General features: G+C 44.6%; 1 protein-coding gene across 1 annotated transcript; it reads left to right on the top strand.

Moving 5' to 3' along the window:
* Positions 1–341: 341 nt before the first annotated feature.
* On the top strand, positions 342–1,334 carry LOC132854752 (trace amine-associated receptor 13c-like). Its single transcript, XM_060883350.1, has one exon. The coding sequence runs from the start codon at positions 342–344 to the stop codon at positions 1,332–1,334; it is 993 nt and encodes a 330-aa protein (XP_060739333.1).
* Positions 1,335–16,446: the final 15,112 nt, after the last annotated feature.

Here is a 16,446-nt window from a genome sequence, read left to right as displayed (position 1 = left end):
CGTATCAAACGCTGCTGAAAGGTCAAGGAGGATAAGGACGGATGAGAGATTGGCTGATCTAGCAGCATGTAGTTTCTCAGAGACATCTAAAAGGGCTGTCTCTGTGGAATGAGCTGCTTTAAAGCCAGACTGGTTGGGGTCTTATATGTTCCCCAGAGGAATGACATCATGTGTATTATTCTGTCATTTGACTCAGGGGTGTACTCCACTTCTAAATTATAAAACCACTAGGACTGCTTGAGCCTCAAGTCATTTGATCTTTTGTATTTACTTTTTTACAATGTCATCCAATGTATAATGTATTTATAAAACTCTGTAGACATTAGAGAAATGCTGTATTGATGAACCTGACAGAGTTTAATCAGTCTGATCGCTGTGATCATTTCTCCTGTCCAGAGAGATCTGTATCTCCTGCAGTTTATATCTTACTGTACGTGTGTTCAGCTGCTGTGGTTCTGCTAACAGTGTGTGGAAATCTGCTCATCATCATCTCTGTTCTTCACTTCAAGCAGCTTCACACACCAACAAACATGCTGGTGCTCTCTCTGGCTGTGTCGGATTTCCTTGTTGGTGCTTTTGTCATGCCACCAATGTTAATCTGGACAATAGAGTCATGTTGGATTTTTGGGAGAGATTTCTGCATCAGCTTTTTGTTGATTGGTGCTATAATCATGACCATATCAACTTATAATGTTGCCTTGATCGCTGTAGATCGGTATTTAGCTCTGTCAAACCCTTTTCTCTACATGAGTTCTATATCTAGGAGGACTATGTGCTTTGTGATTTATTCTAACTGGTGTGTGTGTATTATGTATATGACAACATTTTATTATTTCAATGGAAGCTTTGAACATTCTGTAATCTGTCCTGGAGAATGTATATTAACTGTGAATGAGGTTTGGTCTGTAATTAATCTTGTGGTATTGTTTATATTCCCACTTTCTGTCATAATCATATTGTATACTCAAGTTTTTATGATTGCTAAGAAACATGCCACTGCTATCAGAGAGCTTAATAATCACACACGGCCTCAAACAGAGAAAATCACCTCACACTCCATGAAATCTGAGAGAAAAGCAGCTAAAGTCCTCGGTATTTTAGTGTCTGTGTTTCTGCTGTGTTTACTTCCATATTATATTTACAGTTTATCAGGTGATGTTATTGAAATACAGACAGAAACATTGCTGAAGGTATTGGTTGTGGTTCATCTTAATTCCACCATTAATCCAGTTATTTATGCTCTGTTTTATCCGTGGTTCAGGAGGTGTGTTAAATTAATCATAACTCTACAAATTTTTCTGACAGATTCTGAATTAATCAATGTTCTTTCATGAATTAACTTTTGTCAAAAAATGTTTAGCATACCCCCAAAATATTTCTAGAAAATTAAGACATATGTTATTATGCTATTATGACATATTTGATCATTTCTTTGTTCTGTATTATATGCAGTATATAATAGAGTATAATAAATTATATATTTGTGGTGGAGATTAAATTTATTTATTTTATTTTTTAAATCTCTACTGTAGTAACCTTTATGGCATAAAGAAGCAGTCTTACCATTTTCAGTGCTTGTGATTAATTTTCTGTAAAATATGTGGTGGAAATTCTTCTTCTAGAGATGTCTTACCAAGGTCAGACAAGATTAGCTTGATAAGGAGGTTAGCAGGTGTTGTGCATTTAAGCCAATGATTGATTATGTTTTGCTTTTACATGTCTTCTTTGTTTGAATCCTGCCTATAAAATCGTGAAAACCTAAAATTGTGAAACCTTTTTACTCTTGCCTGTGCCTACCAGTGTGATAATTTATACTTTAAATGTCTCAAAACTCAAACTTCCACAACGAATTAAAGCTTTTGGATTGAAAGACACATCTTATGTTTATAATATTACATCTAAAATGTTGTACAGATGTGGCATTTTAAAGGACAGATGACAGAGGATTCTATGTTACTTTATGCAAGTTTTCTGAATTTCATATTATGACTGCATTGTGCATGTGACAAAGTACACAAAGAAAAACCATTGAATTGACAGAATCATGGCCTAATTTTATTCAAATATAGAATCGTGGATAAGAATTAAAATGGGGAATCATTCACCAGGCAGCAGTGTGTTAAAACAAAAACAACTTCGAAAGCTGTTATTTTTCTTAAAGCTTTTATTTTATTTGTATAAATGCATTGTAATCCATTTGCAAGTGAAAAAGCTCTTATTGGAAAGTAAATAAATAAATGAATTTAAACATGTTTACGAACAAATTCAATAATATATTTATATATCAATAATATATTTAATGTAGCACCTCAAAGCCTGGTGTTGCTAAATGGTTCCTGATCAATTATAGTGTGACTGAGATAAGATACAGAAAAGTAACAAATAATATAGGAAGACAGAAAATACAATTTAATTTGATTGTTTTTTTTTTTATTATTATAATTTTATCATACTTAGTGCAGTCAGTGGCTCTGGTTAGAAATGACGTTAGATGACGTTAGAAATGACGTTAGTGGCTCTGGTTAGAAAAGACCCCAAGATACAGTTGAGGCCAAAATTATTAGCCCCCCAGGAATTTTGGAACATTTTCCTAAAGATCTTTCCAATGTTTGCAGCATTGATAAAACTTGATATAATCAAACATTCGCCAGTGCTATTTAGTAGCTTTTGGTACATTTTGGAATATAAAATACATTTTTAGGCTTGCTTTATAATCAAATATAGTGAAAATGGGGTGGTCAAAAATATTAGCCCCTTGTGAATATTTGCTTTCAAAACACACCCAATTAATCAATCAGCTTTCAAAACACACCTAATTAATCAATCAGCTTTCAAACCACACCTGTGCAGTCAATTGGCTTCCTAACAACACCTGGGCATTCAATCAGCATTAAAGGACTCCAAGGAACAGGGCACTTGAACACATTATTGGGAGAGACTACTTTTACTCACCATGCCAAAGACAAAGGAAATCAGTCTTGAGCTCAGAAAGAAGATAGTGGAGGCTCATGATAAGGGGGAAGGCTATACTGCCATTTCCAAGCTTTTCACAGTGTCTAGAACCGCCGTACGTTGCATCATTGCCAAGTACAAGGAGACAAATTCTGTAAGAAACAAACCTGGGCGTGGTCGTAAGCACAAGATTTCAAGAACCCTGGAGAGGAAAATAGTCAGAGATATCAGCAAGATGCCCCAGACATCTGCCAAGATGATTGTTGCTGACCTGGCCTCTTCTGGAGTTGATGTTTCAAGGAACACAGTTGTGAGGGCTCTTCATCGTGGTGGGCTTCAGGGCCATCGTCCCAGAAGAACCCCTTTACTCAAACAGCGGCACATCACAGCTAGACTGAGGTTTGCCCGTGAACATTTGAAAGGTAAAGATGAGTTTTGGGAGTCTGTGCTTTGGTCTGATGAGACTAAACTGGAACTGTTTGGGCACATGGATGTTGCTTATGTTTGGCGAAGAAAGGGTGAGGCCTTCAACCCTAAGAACACAGTTCCCACAGTTAAACATGGTGGTGGGAGCATCATGCTGTGGGGCTGTTTTGCAGCTTCAGGCACAGGGAGCCTTGTTCGGGTGCATGGCATCATGAAAAAAGAAAATTATGTTGACATTTTGAGGGATAATATGCAGAAATCTGCTCGTAGTCTAGCCTTAGGTCGTCGCTGGGTCTTCCAACAAGACAATGACCCAAAGCATACATCGAAATTGGTCCAACAGTTCCTGAAGGATACCAAAACAAAGGTCCTGGAGTGGCCCGCACAGAGCCCAGACCTCAATCCTATTGAGAATCTGTGGCGAGTGCTCAAAGTGAATGTCCATGCTCGGAAACCACGTAATTTGGACCAGCTGGAGCAATTTGCAATGGAAGAATGGGCTAAAATCCCTCAGGAAACCTGTGCCAACCTAGTAAAGAACTACTCTAAGAGGTTGTTGTCAGTTGTGGCTCAGAAAGGGTTCACTATTGACTATTAATGACCGGGGGCTAATAATTTTGGACGTTTCATTTTTGCCCTTTCTTGTTTCAACTCACTATTTCAATTAAATATCCTAATCAAACTTAGTGGAGATTTTGTCTTTGTTATTTTGGAAACAAACACACTATAAAACACTTGTTGTTAATGGTCATTTCCATGGAGAAATCAAGAGTTTTGTCTAATTTCATAAGGGGGCTAATAATTTTGGCCTCAACTGTACTTAAACTCCTCCACTTGAGGCAGGAGCTTTCCACCAACCTGAAGACCACCTCTTCCAGGACCCAACGTAAAGGTGCCACTATCCTTGAAGGTGGAATTACGGGTTGGAGCTTGGGGTCCTCTGTCGGGGATCCCATTGGCAGGAGTAGGCGTCTGGTTTAGTGTTCTTCAAGCCAGGTTTGAAAGAAAGGGTAAAATGAAACCAAGCAAAGACCAGGGATCACCTGGCCTATCTTGGGTTCAGTCTCTTGGCCTGCTGGGTGTAGGCCAGGTTTTTGTGGTCCGTCTGGATAAGGAATGGGTGCTTGGCCCCTTCAAGCCAATGCCTCCACTCCTCCAGACCCAATTTAACAGCCAGGAGCTCACAATCCCCCACATCATAATTCCTCTCTGGTGGAATTAGCTGCCGACAGAAAAATGCTCAGGGGTGCAGCTCTTCCTTTGCTCCTGACAACAGGGACAGAACAGCCAAAATCAGCCTTTCCTTCAAGGCCTCAAAGGCTTCCTGAGCCTCAATAGTCCATAAAAACCTCCCCTAAAGCTTCTTGGTCAGAGCACAAAGTGGGCACCAGAAAAAGTTAGTGAAGCCCAGAAAGCGTTGAACCGCCTGGACTGAGGAGTGTTGAGGCCATTCCTTGACCACCCTGATCCTGAGGGGATCTATGCTCAGGCTGTTCTGAAAGACCACAAATCCCAGGAAAGAGATGGTATTCACATGGAACTGAATAGACAGGGCATATACTGGTAGGGGTTGGGGGAATGCATTTAAATAAAGCTTCAAGCTGTGGGCCAAAATTTCATCAATAAAATTTCCGGCTGCCTCCTAGTTAATGAAGGCCTGGAGGTTTATTGGTCTACCTCCACCTAGGAGGAGGGTGGCAGGAAAAGGCAGGAACTGTGAGGGGTCACATCTTGGACCAGCCCAGGCCCTTCTACCTGGAAGGCCCGCTGTTATTTAAGGACTTGGTAGAGTTTTGACCCTGGGTCAGGGCCCTGGGGATCTCAGAATGGAATAGGCCATTATGCTGAATTGGCCCAGTTGCATGGGTTCTGAGGGAGCCTCTTGGGGCTCAGAGTAAACGGAATGCGTATAAGCACATGCATGTTCATGCTGGGGCCTTCTACTTACCTGTCGCTCGGTTCTGCATGCCTGAGGGCAAATATCAATGCATATGGCGAGCTGGTACAAGACTTCCAGGTCCTGAGGGGGCTTGCAAGCCGCTAGCTCGTCCTTCAGCTCTTCGGAGAGGACCTGCACATAGGCCTCCTGAAGGGCCTGGTCATTCCAGCCCGAGCCAGCCGTGTAGCTGGCTACCAAGCATGCGCTCTGGCATATATGAAGCAGTGATGAGGTCAGAGGCCCAATACTGTGTGTGTATGTGGGTGGTTGGGGGCTCAGCAGGACAAACAAGTTTCTGGAACTGTAGAAGCGACCGGCTCCAAGCTGCTGGCCTGAGTAGCATCACCTGAAGAGCTGTCTACAGCTGGGGCTCCTTGAGGCTGCAGTAAAGTCTGGATCTGCCCAGGATGCTTGCCCATTGCTGTGGCCTGCCCAGCCACAACCTGCCCTATCTGGACATACAGTTTTGAGGGGGATTCCGGTTACACTTGGAGGAGGGGGTAACGGGTCCAGCCCGTTATCCACTCGAGTAGTGGATAGGAAATCAGACAGGTGTCTGGAACAGATAGAGAATGCATGTGGCTGGGTAGGGATTGATGACAGGATAGGATTAAAATGGTGCAAATATAAATAAGAGTAAAGTGCTGGGGGTTAGCTTGTGACTGTAAATATTATATATTATATATATTAGATATATAATATTATATATCTATAATATTATATATAGAGCCTCATGTAATTTGAGCCTCATGTAAGTTAGCCACAAGCTCAACTCACAGATTCCCGTGCACTCACCTCAAACAGGCACATCCAGTGTACACAACATGCATGTAAAAACCACCACCTGAAAAGGGAGAGAAGATCCTTCCACGCATGGGCACCTCCAGCCTCTAAAGCAAAAGAAAGAGTGAGCAATAAATAAACATATGGCTTTAGTCATAAAAGAAAACACTTCAATAAAGAAAGAAGCAAATCCCCTTGAACAAACCTTTGCAAACATGGGATGTAAACAGCTTATACTGGGCCCTTGTACAGATTGTATCTAGGTTGTAGTACTAGCATAGAGTAGGCTGTACCAACATTAACCACATTTCATGGTACCACCTGGGATGCGACATGCCCGACGTCTACAAAACTTTGCTCAACCCCGATCAACCCCGATCCCAAGCTGACTGATGGTTCACACGATGGCGATATTGGGGCGGCCTGAGAAAAAGAACTAGGAGCCTTGGTTACAACTGGCAAATCAAAAAGACTTGTGCCATGCTGGCCAAAGAGCTTCTGGTAGCAGTGACTCAAGATGTTCATTCCCAACACCCCAGGAACCTGAGCGCACAAACCATCCAGAGGGTGCCTGACCACCAGCACCCCACACCCTCTAACCATTCTGCCACAAAACTCTTCTTCGAGTTCTAAATAACCAACATATGAAACCAATGACACGACCTGAGCTTTGCCTGACACCAAGATTGAAAATGTGAAAAAACTGAAAAATTGAAAAACTCTCTGTAATGGTTGATAATCGCCTTCAGGCATGCCAAACCAAGCAACTGGCGAGTAGAAGACACACGCATGAACACACATGCGCTTATGCGCATTCTGATTTCTCTGAGCACCAAGAGGCTCCCTCAAAACCCATGCAACTGGGTTCCACAGGCCTAATTCAGCAAAAAAGGCCCATTCCATTCTGAGACCCCAGGTCCCTGCCCTGGGGCCCAAACACCAACAAGTAGTTAAACAGCAGGGGACATCCCATTTAGAGGGGCCTGCACCCCTGCACATATTTTTCTCGCTGGCTGACCCATTCCTTATCCAGATGCACCACAAGAACCTGACCTACATCCAGCAGGTCAAGAGATTGAACCTACGACAGGCCAGGTGGTCCCTGTTCTTCACTCGGTTTGATTTTACACTCTCTTTCAAACCTGGCTTGAAGAACGCCAAACCAGATGCCCTCTCCACCAGTGGGACACGCTGGCAGAGGACCCCAAGCCCCAACCCATAATTGACAGCGGCTCTACGCCACAACCCCCAGTCCGACCACAGGTTCTTACCTGGGGCCACGCCTCACCTTTTGCACACCCACAGGGGTTGCGCAAGCCCTTGCCCATACCGTCCAGCCCATGGTCACACCTTTCCCTGGACTTCATCAATGGCCTGCCTCATTCCCAGGGAATGATTGTGATCCTGGTGGTAGTGGACCAGTAGGGGCCCCAAATCGCTAGCCGGTTTTGGGGGGCTTTCTGCCGCCTAATAGGTGCCAGTCTCTCATCGGGGTTACACTCTGAGATAAATGTTAAGAAAGACAGGGTAAACCAGGATGTGTGCCCCTTTTCCATAAAGGCAGTTTGAGTGCTGGTTTGGAGCCAGAGCCTAATTTAGAGCCAGTTCTTTCTTTTTCAACAGCCAAAGCACCGGCTCTGAACCAGGAAAAGTGGTTCTTAAGTAGCACCAAAACATTGCTGGTCTACGAAGGGGTTCCCTAAATCAAAGATAGAAACATTAAAAAACATAAAAAAAAAAAAAAAAAAAAGAAAAATCTTCATTTGTTTTCTTTCAACACTTTTTTTGGAAATCCCTCCTGGCTGGCTCACCAATGTAAGAAATAAAAAAATGTAAGAAAATAAAATGATGAGTGTGAAGATCTTAATGAAGAACAAGAAGTTTATTCCAACATAGCAGTTACAAAATACACAAAGCACTTTGGGTTCATCAAGAAGAACACAGGGCAACTCATGTTCAAGCATTTTATAATGTTTTCCACTTTATTGTTTGAAATGGGGTTTCCCTTTAAATGTCTATTGAGCATTAGAACAGAGTGTTTCCCAAATGGCTGGGTCACACAATGTTATCTGGCTATATGTCTTTAAATGTTAATCATTTAAAGAACAGTAAAGGAGGTCACAGTTTTTCATGGAGAGGCTCAATCCTCCCCCTTTACTCTGAAGCTGATGACTGCTGATTGCAATTATGACATTATAATGAGAACTTCTATCAAGTTGGAATAGTATAGACACTAGTTGGAGGAGGCTGAACAATTCCTGTTTACCCTGTCCTATCACCCCAGCTCTCCGAATGCCAAAGCTGATGTTTATTCCCGCAATTACCCTGTTAACCCAGGGTAACACCAGGTAGGTAGCCTATTTGTATTTGGTACTGTAATGTATCTAATGAGCAGACTGGCTCCATTTTTTACAAGATTGCACCTCCTATTTAAACACCAAAAAAGCTTAAAGAGTGCAGACTAGGAGTGAATAACAAGTCAAGTCAAGTCAAGTCAAGAAGCTTTTATTGTCATTTCAACCATATATAGCTGTTGCAGTACATGAGAAAACGTTCTCCAGGATCAGGGTGATCTACCAGGATCTACATAAAACAAAGACAGGACTAAGGACTAAATAAGTATTCCTAGCCACAAAGTGCAACTGTGCAACCTGGTGCAAACAGTGCAGGACAAGACAAACAAGACATACAAGACAGTGCAGAACAAAAGACAGTGCAGACAAAAAGTTACAAGACAATACAAAAAATACAAAAAAAAGAGTACACAAAAGACAATAAACAGAAACAGTGCTGACCAGTGTAAATACTGTATGTTCAGACATATTTCGTGCAGTAACAGTAGAATGAACAGTGTCTTAGCAGCAGAGATAATGTATAGGATTTGTGCAAAAACAGCAAACAACTGAAATATTGTACAGTATGTGCAAAATGACGGAAATGATTAGACAGTGTGTACAAAGAGCAAAAAGTAAAAAAAGTGTGCAAAACAGCATGTAAACAGGTTGATCGAAGTATATTGGAAGTGTGTGTATTTGGTGTAAGTCTGTGCAGTTCATACAGTTGATGTGTGTTGTGTGTGTGTATGTTGTGCTCAGTACAGTTCAGTTCAGTTATTGAGGTCTGATGGCTTGCGGAAAGAAACTGTTACACAGTCTGGTCGTCAGGGCCCGAATGCTTTGGTACCTTTTTCCATATGGCAGGAGGGTGAAGTGTGTGTGAGGGGTGTGTGGTCACATCCACAATGCTGTTAGCTTTGCGGATGCAGCGTGTGGTGTAAGTGTTCATGATAGAGGGAAGTGAAACTCCAATTATCTTCTCAGCTGTCCTCACTATCCACTGCAGGGTCTTGCGATCCGAGATGGTGCAGTTCCCAAACCAGACAGTGATGCAGCTGCTCAGGATGCTCTCGATAGTCCCTCTGTAGAACATGGTCAGGATGGGGGAGTAAGATGTGCCATTCACAGCCTTCGTAGGAAGTAGAGATGCTGCTGGGCTTTCTTGGTGATGGAGCTGGTGTTGAGTGACCAGGTGAGGTTCTCTGCTTGGTTGTACACCAAGAAATTTGGTGCTCGACAATCTCTACCGATGATCCGTCAATGTTAAGTGGAGTGTGGTCGCTCTGTGCTCTTCTGAAGTCAACAACCATCTCTTTAGTTTTATCAACATTCAGAGACAGGTTGTTGGCTCTACACCAGGTAGTTAGATGTTGCACCTCCTCCCTGTATGCTGACTTATCGTTCTTGCTGATGAGACCCACCACAGTTGTGTCGTCGGCGAACTTGATATAATTAAAAATTTCATATTATGACTGAATTGTGCATGTGACATTAAAGTATCCATCCATCCATCCATCTTCTACCGCTTATCCGGGGCCGGGTCGCGGGGGCAGCAGTCTGAGCAGGGACACCCAGACTTCCCTCTCCCCAGACACTTCCTCCAGCTCCTCCAGGGGAATACCGAGGCATTCCCAGGCCAGCCGAGAGACATAGGCCCTCCAGCGTGTCCTAGGTCTTCCCCGGGGCCTCCAAAGAGAGGCATCCAGGAGGCATCCGGAACAGATGCCCGAGCCACCTCAGCTGACTCCTCTCGATGTGGAGGAGCAGCGGCTCTACCCTGAGCTCCTCCCGAGTGACCGAGCTCCTCACCCTATCTCTAAGGGAGCGCCCAGCCACCTTGCGGAGGAAACTCATTTCGGCCGCCCTGTATCCGGGATCTTGTCCTTTCGGTCATGACCCAAAGCTCATGACCATAGGTGAGGGTAGGAACGTAGATCGACTGGTAAATAGAGAGCTTCGCCTTGCGGCTCAGCTCTTTCTTTACCACAACAGACCGTTATATCGACCGCATCACTGCAGAAGATACACCGATCCGCCTGTCAATCTCCCGCTCCATCCTTCCCTCACTCATGAACAAGACCCCAAGATACTTAAACTACTCCACTTGAGGCAGGAGCTTTCCACCAACCTGAAGGGGGCAAGCCACCCTTTTCCGGCTGAGAACCATGGCCTCGGACTTGGAGGTGCTGATTCTCATCCCCGCCGCTTCACACTCGGCTGCAAACCGTCCCAGTGCACGCTGAAGGTCCTGATTTGAAGAAGCCAACAGGACAACATCATCTGCAAAAAGCAGAGACGAAATCCCGTGGTCCCGAAACTGGACTCCCTCCGGCCCCCGACTGCGCCTAGAAATCCTGTCCATATAAATAATGAACAGGACCGGTGACAAAGGGCAGCCCTGCCGGAGTCCAACATGCACCGGTAACAAGTCTGACTTACTGCCGGCAATGCGAACCAAACTCCTGCTCCGGTCATATAGGGACCGGACAGCCCTTAGCAGAGGGCCCCGGACCCCATACTCCCAGAGCACCCCCCACAGATCACCACGAGGGACACAGTCGAATGCCTTCTCCAGATCCACAAAGCACATGTAGACTGGTTGGGCAAACTCCCATGAACCCTCCAGCAACCTGGTGAGGGTATAGAGATGGTCCAGTGTTCCACGACCAGGACGAAACCCGCATTGTTCCTCCTGAATCCGAGGTTCGACTATCGGCCGAATTCTCCTCTCCAGTACCCTGGCATAGACTTTTCCGGGGAGGCTGAGGAGTGTGATCCCCCTGTAGTTAGAACACACCCTCCGGTCCCCCTTCTTAAACAGAGGGACCACCACCCCAGTCTGCCAGTCCAGAGGCACTGTCCCCAACCGCCACGCGATGTTGCAGAGGCGTGTCAACCAAGACAGCCCCACAACATCCAGAGACTTGAGGTACTCAGGGCGGATCTCATCCACCCCCGGTGCCTTGCCACTGAGGAGCTTCTCAACCACCTCAGTGACCTCAGCTTGGGGGATCGACGAGTCCTCAACCGAGCCCTCTGCCTCTGCTTCCTCAGTGGAAGACATGTCGGTGGGGTTGAGGAGATCCTCGAAGTACTCCTTCCACCGTCCAAGAATGTCCCCAGTCGAAGTCAGCAGATTCCCACTCCCACTGTAAACAGTGTGAGCAGGGCACTGCTTCCCCCTCCTGAGGCGCCGGACGGTTTGCCAGAATTTTTTCGAGGCCAACCGATAGTCCTTCTCCATGGCCTCACTGAACTCCTCCCAGACACGAGTTTTTGCCTCTGCAACCACCCGGGCTGAAGCTCGCTTGGCCCTCCGGTACCTATCAGCTGCCTCCGGAGTCCCCCGAGCCAACCAGGCTCGATAGGACTCCTTCTTCAGCTTGACGGCATCCCTTACTTCCGGGGTCCACCACCGGGTTCGGGGATTGCCGCCGCGACAGGCACCGGAGACCTGACGGCCACAGCTCCGTGCGGCTGCGTCGACAATAGAGGTGGAGAACATGGTCCACTCGGACTCAATGTCTCCAACCTCCCTCGGGATCTGGTTGAAGCTCTGCCGGAGGTGGGAGTTGAAGATCTCTCTGACCGGAGCCAAAAGTTCCCAGCAGACCCTCACAGTACGTTTGGGTCTGCCAAGTCTGTCCAACTTCCTCCCCTGCCATCGGATCCAACTCACCACCAGGTGGTGATCAGTTGACAGCTCCACCCCTCTCTTTACTTGAGTGCCCAAGACATACGGCCGGAGGTCAGATGAAACAACCACAAAGTCGATCATCGACCTCCGACCTAGGGTGTCCTGATGCCGACATTAAAGTACAAAAAAGGAAAACCATTGTATTGACAGCAGCATGGCCAAATTTTATTCAAATAAAACATTGTGGAGAAGAATTAAATTGGAGAATCATTCACCAGGCAGCAGCGTGTTAAAACAAAAACGAACCACAAACTCGAAAGCTGTGTTATTTTTCTGAAAACTGGTTTAAGAGTTAGAAATTAACTTACACTAGGGAGGCATGGTGGCTTAGTGGTTAGCACGTTCGCCTCACACCTCCAGGGTTGGGGGTTCGATTCCCGCCTCCACCTTGTGTGTGTGGAGTTTGCATGTTCTCCCCGTGCCTCAGGGGTTTCCTCCGGGTACTCCGGTTTCCTCCCCTGGTCCAAAGACATGCACGGTAGGTTGATTGGCATCTCTGGAAAAATTGTCCATAGTGTGTGATTGTGTGAGTGAATGAGAGTGTGTGTGTGCCCTGCGATGGGTTGGCACTCCGTCCAGGGTGTATCCTGCCTTGATGCCCGATGATGCCTGAGATAGGCGCAGGCTCCCTGTGACCTGAGGTAGTTTGGATAAGCGGTAGAAAATGAGTGAGAGTGAGTGAGTGAGAAATTACACTTACCCATGTGACACTCATCAGCAGTTTACCTACACTCCATGCACCCACTAATGATGCCAAGGTCATAGGTCAATGTAGTGCCACCCTCCTTTGTTGCTTTCACTGTGGTTCCAAAATGACCAAACACAAGGAAGTGAAGAGCTCGACACTAGCATGATGGGCAGTGATTTGGCATAACACCACTTGAGGCAGAAATGATAACCCATAATTTATTTTTTTTGACACTGGTAGGGTACATGACAGGTTATGCAATGTATGGTTGAACAACTCACACAGGCCATTACCAGCCGGTTGATACAGTGAAGTACTCTACATTATAAAATCTTCATAAACACTGCATCAAACTATACTCAAAACTGTGGCCTTGGTCAAGTCAAGATGCTTTTATTGTTATTTCAATCATATGTAACCCCATCATCCCACAAGGGGATGAGGAGATACCTTAAAATTAAGGGTAACCACTACAGTGTGTTTCTTTGCAAATATGACAATGTTTATTTTACAACATTTCCAAGTAGCAACAAAAAGAATCAAAAAGATCAGACAAACAAACAAAAACAAAGAAAGAAAAAAAGAACTATCTTGTCACCATAACAGACAACAGGGTTCCCAAACCTATCTACTAGTAGTTGCTACTCTGCAAATAAGTGCACACTCAAATTACAAGTAAAACCAAAACCCGTTCAATCCGCACTCCACAGCAAAAGGAAATCATACCCTCAAACCACAACAAGTTGTTTCCCCCCACATTAACAGAGTACACCTGTCATAAGGCGTGAAACCGGTTAGATCCAAGTGCAGGTTTATTTGCAAAATCCAAAAACAGGCAAGGGTCAAAACACCAGGCAAACAGCAACAACAAAGGAAATCCAAAATCAGTAGTCAATAATCCAGGCGTAGGTCAGGGCAGGTAGCAAACAATCACAAACACGAAAAACAGGCAGGGTCAAAAACGAGGCAATAAACAGAACAGAGAAATACGCTCGGTATGCAGACAGGCTAACAATACTTCACGTCATACGAGAGTTCTGAGTGAGCTTAAATAGACCAGGTGATTACAAACAGGTGTGCTGAGTTGGTGGTGCAATGGATTGTGGGAATTAGAGTCCTGATGGTAGTGCAGCAAATCCTCTGCAGGCCAGCAGAGGGAGCCCTCATGGCTCTCATAACAACACCACATATAAGGTAAAGGAAACCTCCCAGTCATTAGTTCATTCATTTTCTACCGCTTATCCGAACTACCTCGGGTCACGGGGAGCCTGTGCCTATCTCAGGCGTCATTGGGCATCAAGGCAGGATACACCCTGGACGGAGTGCCAACCCATCGCAGGGCACACACACACACACACTCATTCACTCACGCAATCACACACTAGGGACAATTTTCCAGAGATGCCAATCAACCTACCATGCATGTCTTTGGACCGGGGGAGGAAACCGGAGTACCCGGAGGAAACCCCCAAGGCACGGGGAGAACATGCAAACTCCACACACACAAGGTGGGGGCGGGAATCGAACCCCGACCCTAGATGTGTGAGGCAAACGTGCTAACCACTAAGCCACCGTGCCCCCCCAGTCATTAGTTGGTCCAAGATAAATAAAACAAAACAGAAAACAAAACCATTAAGCCATCAATGCTTTCAATAAAAGTAAACGTAAACGGCAATCATGCATCATCTGTAAAAAGACAAAGAAAATACAAATTAATGATTGCCATACCATATAAGTATAAGTCAATAAGTTTGACTTCCTTTTATACCATCTTGACTCCTGGGATTTGTAGTCCATCCAATCCGTAGTCCCACACCTTCTACCCCATTACAATACACCTCCCTTAATTTAAATCGACGTCCCGTCGATCAGGCTTCTATAACTAAGGACGAAAGAACAGGGTATTTCTACTATTGGAGAGCCCTGTTATAGGGAGAGTGACATGATTATTTTGATGGACTTCTCTACACACTGCAGACTGAGGAAGGTGGAATGGATTGGTATGCTTCCCCGCACAGAGACTAAAAGTTTCTTTGTAGTGGGTCGGGCGTATTCTCTCACAGCCTGGACCTTTTTCTTTAGACACATAAAGACACAAAAAGGACAGGTGTGCAAAGGTGGGAAGGATTAGACAAGGGAAGGACAGACACGTGAACAGTGAACATAAACAAAATGTACATGGAAAAAGTCTGGGCTAGATCCTGACAGTGTTATTGTAAATACACATGCCACCACTGTGAGCTTTAATGCAAGAAGTGCTGCATTTCTTTTGGCATGAAAAGAGGTGAGCTCATATAGCTGAATAGCAATGTACAGAACTCTGTCGCTGAGCTACGATTACATGAAAACAAAGAGGCAGGGTCTTGAAACTCTAGCCATGTGGTCTGCTAAAGCCGGATGTAGTCCAGTGTATTGTCCAGGAAAAAAATTTTTGCAAGTAGAATAAACGGCTGTGCCAGCCAGCTAGGGTCTGTTTTTAGCCTAGCACAGAAACCTGCCTGCTTTCTGAGCTTCGGCACTGCTTTTGGCATTCCCAATTCTTGTCACCGGAATTAGGCGAAGCCAAGAGCTGGAGGGCTAGTGTAACGGAGTGGTAAATGGAAGGAAAGCACAATATGCAAACCTAAATATGTAAATGACAGACTACGCCACCCTGGGACTTTCACCCAGGGAAATATGAATCACCTCACAATACTATAAGGATCACAAGTTCGTTCTACCAATTAATGAATGAGCAGGAGACGTGGGTACAAGAAAAGATAAAATTTAATTTATTGACACAACCAGTAAAATAAAGTTTCAGGATGAACAAAAAGGAAAATCAAAAGCTCATGCAGGGCTGCAGCTGATCGGCACAAGACAGGCTGAAACAGAAGTAGATTTAAATATCCACACCATGCATGTGCTCAATCGCAACACACTCACTCAGTGCTCAGTGAAATTTCTGTCTGTGGTCACAGAGCACACGGTGCACAGAAACACACTCGAAAAGAGAAGGAAAGTCAGGCCTCTTGGCCTTTTGGCCTACAGCTCCTGCAGAGAGTACACAAAACAGAAAAAAAACAATATATGTTAAAATTGACAATGCTCAAACCAAGAAAACCCAATAAACAAAACAAAAAGAATAAAGATTTACAAAACCCAGGAGAAAGTATAAATCAATCTAAGAAAATATATTAATTAGATTTCAGGACAGAGCAATTAAATGAAGTAACAAAAGAATAACTAATTACCACACTCTGACTTCAGCAAAAGGCAACAGTGTCGGAGAGAAAGGGTAACAGTGTGGATATAAATCAAGAAACAGATCTGAAACCGAAAATAAACAATTACAAGAGAAAGCAATTTAGCGAGGAGCAAAGCAATTTAACACGGAACACAAAAATTAGCACGGAACAAAACAGCAGCGTTGTCCCAGGAACAATGTGCAGCCTCAACTGCACATACAGCAGAAATTCTCCGGAACCTAACAGAAAATATTACGCACATTAAGTAAGTGCAATTGAAAAAATCTAAAACCCCCCAAAAAAACTGCTAAAATGCTAGTGCATACCGAAGAAATACAGCCGTCCGCCACACCAAATCACAGATACAGTACTGGTTCAGTAATAAACCGGATACAGAT

Source organism: Tachysurus vachellii, chromosome 12 (assembly GCF_030014155.1).
Source record: "Tachysurus vachellii isolate PV-2020 chromosome 12, HZAU_Pvac_v1, whole genome shotgun sequence".
Classification (NCBI taxonomy): domain Eukaryota; kingdom Metazoa; phylum Chordata; class Actinopteri; order Siluriformes; family Bagridae; genus Tachysurus; species Tachysurus vachellii.
This window is presented reverse-complemented; position numbering and strand designations above follow the sequence as displayed.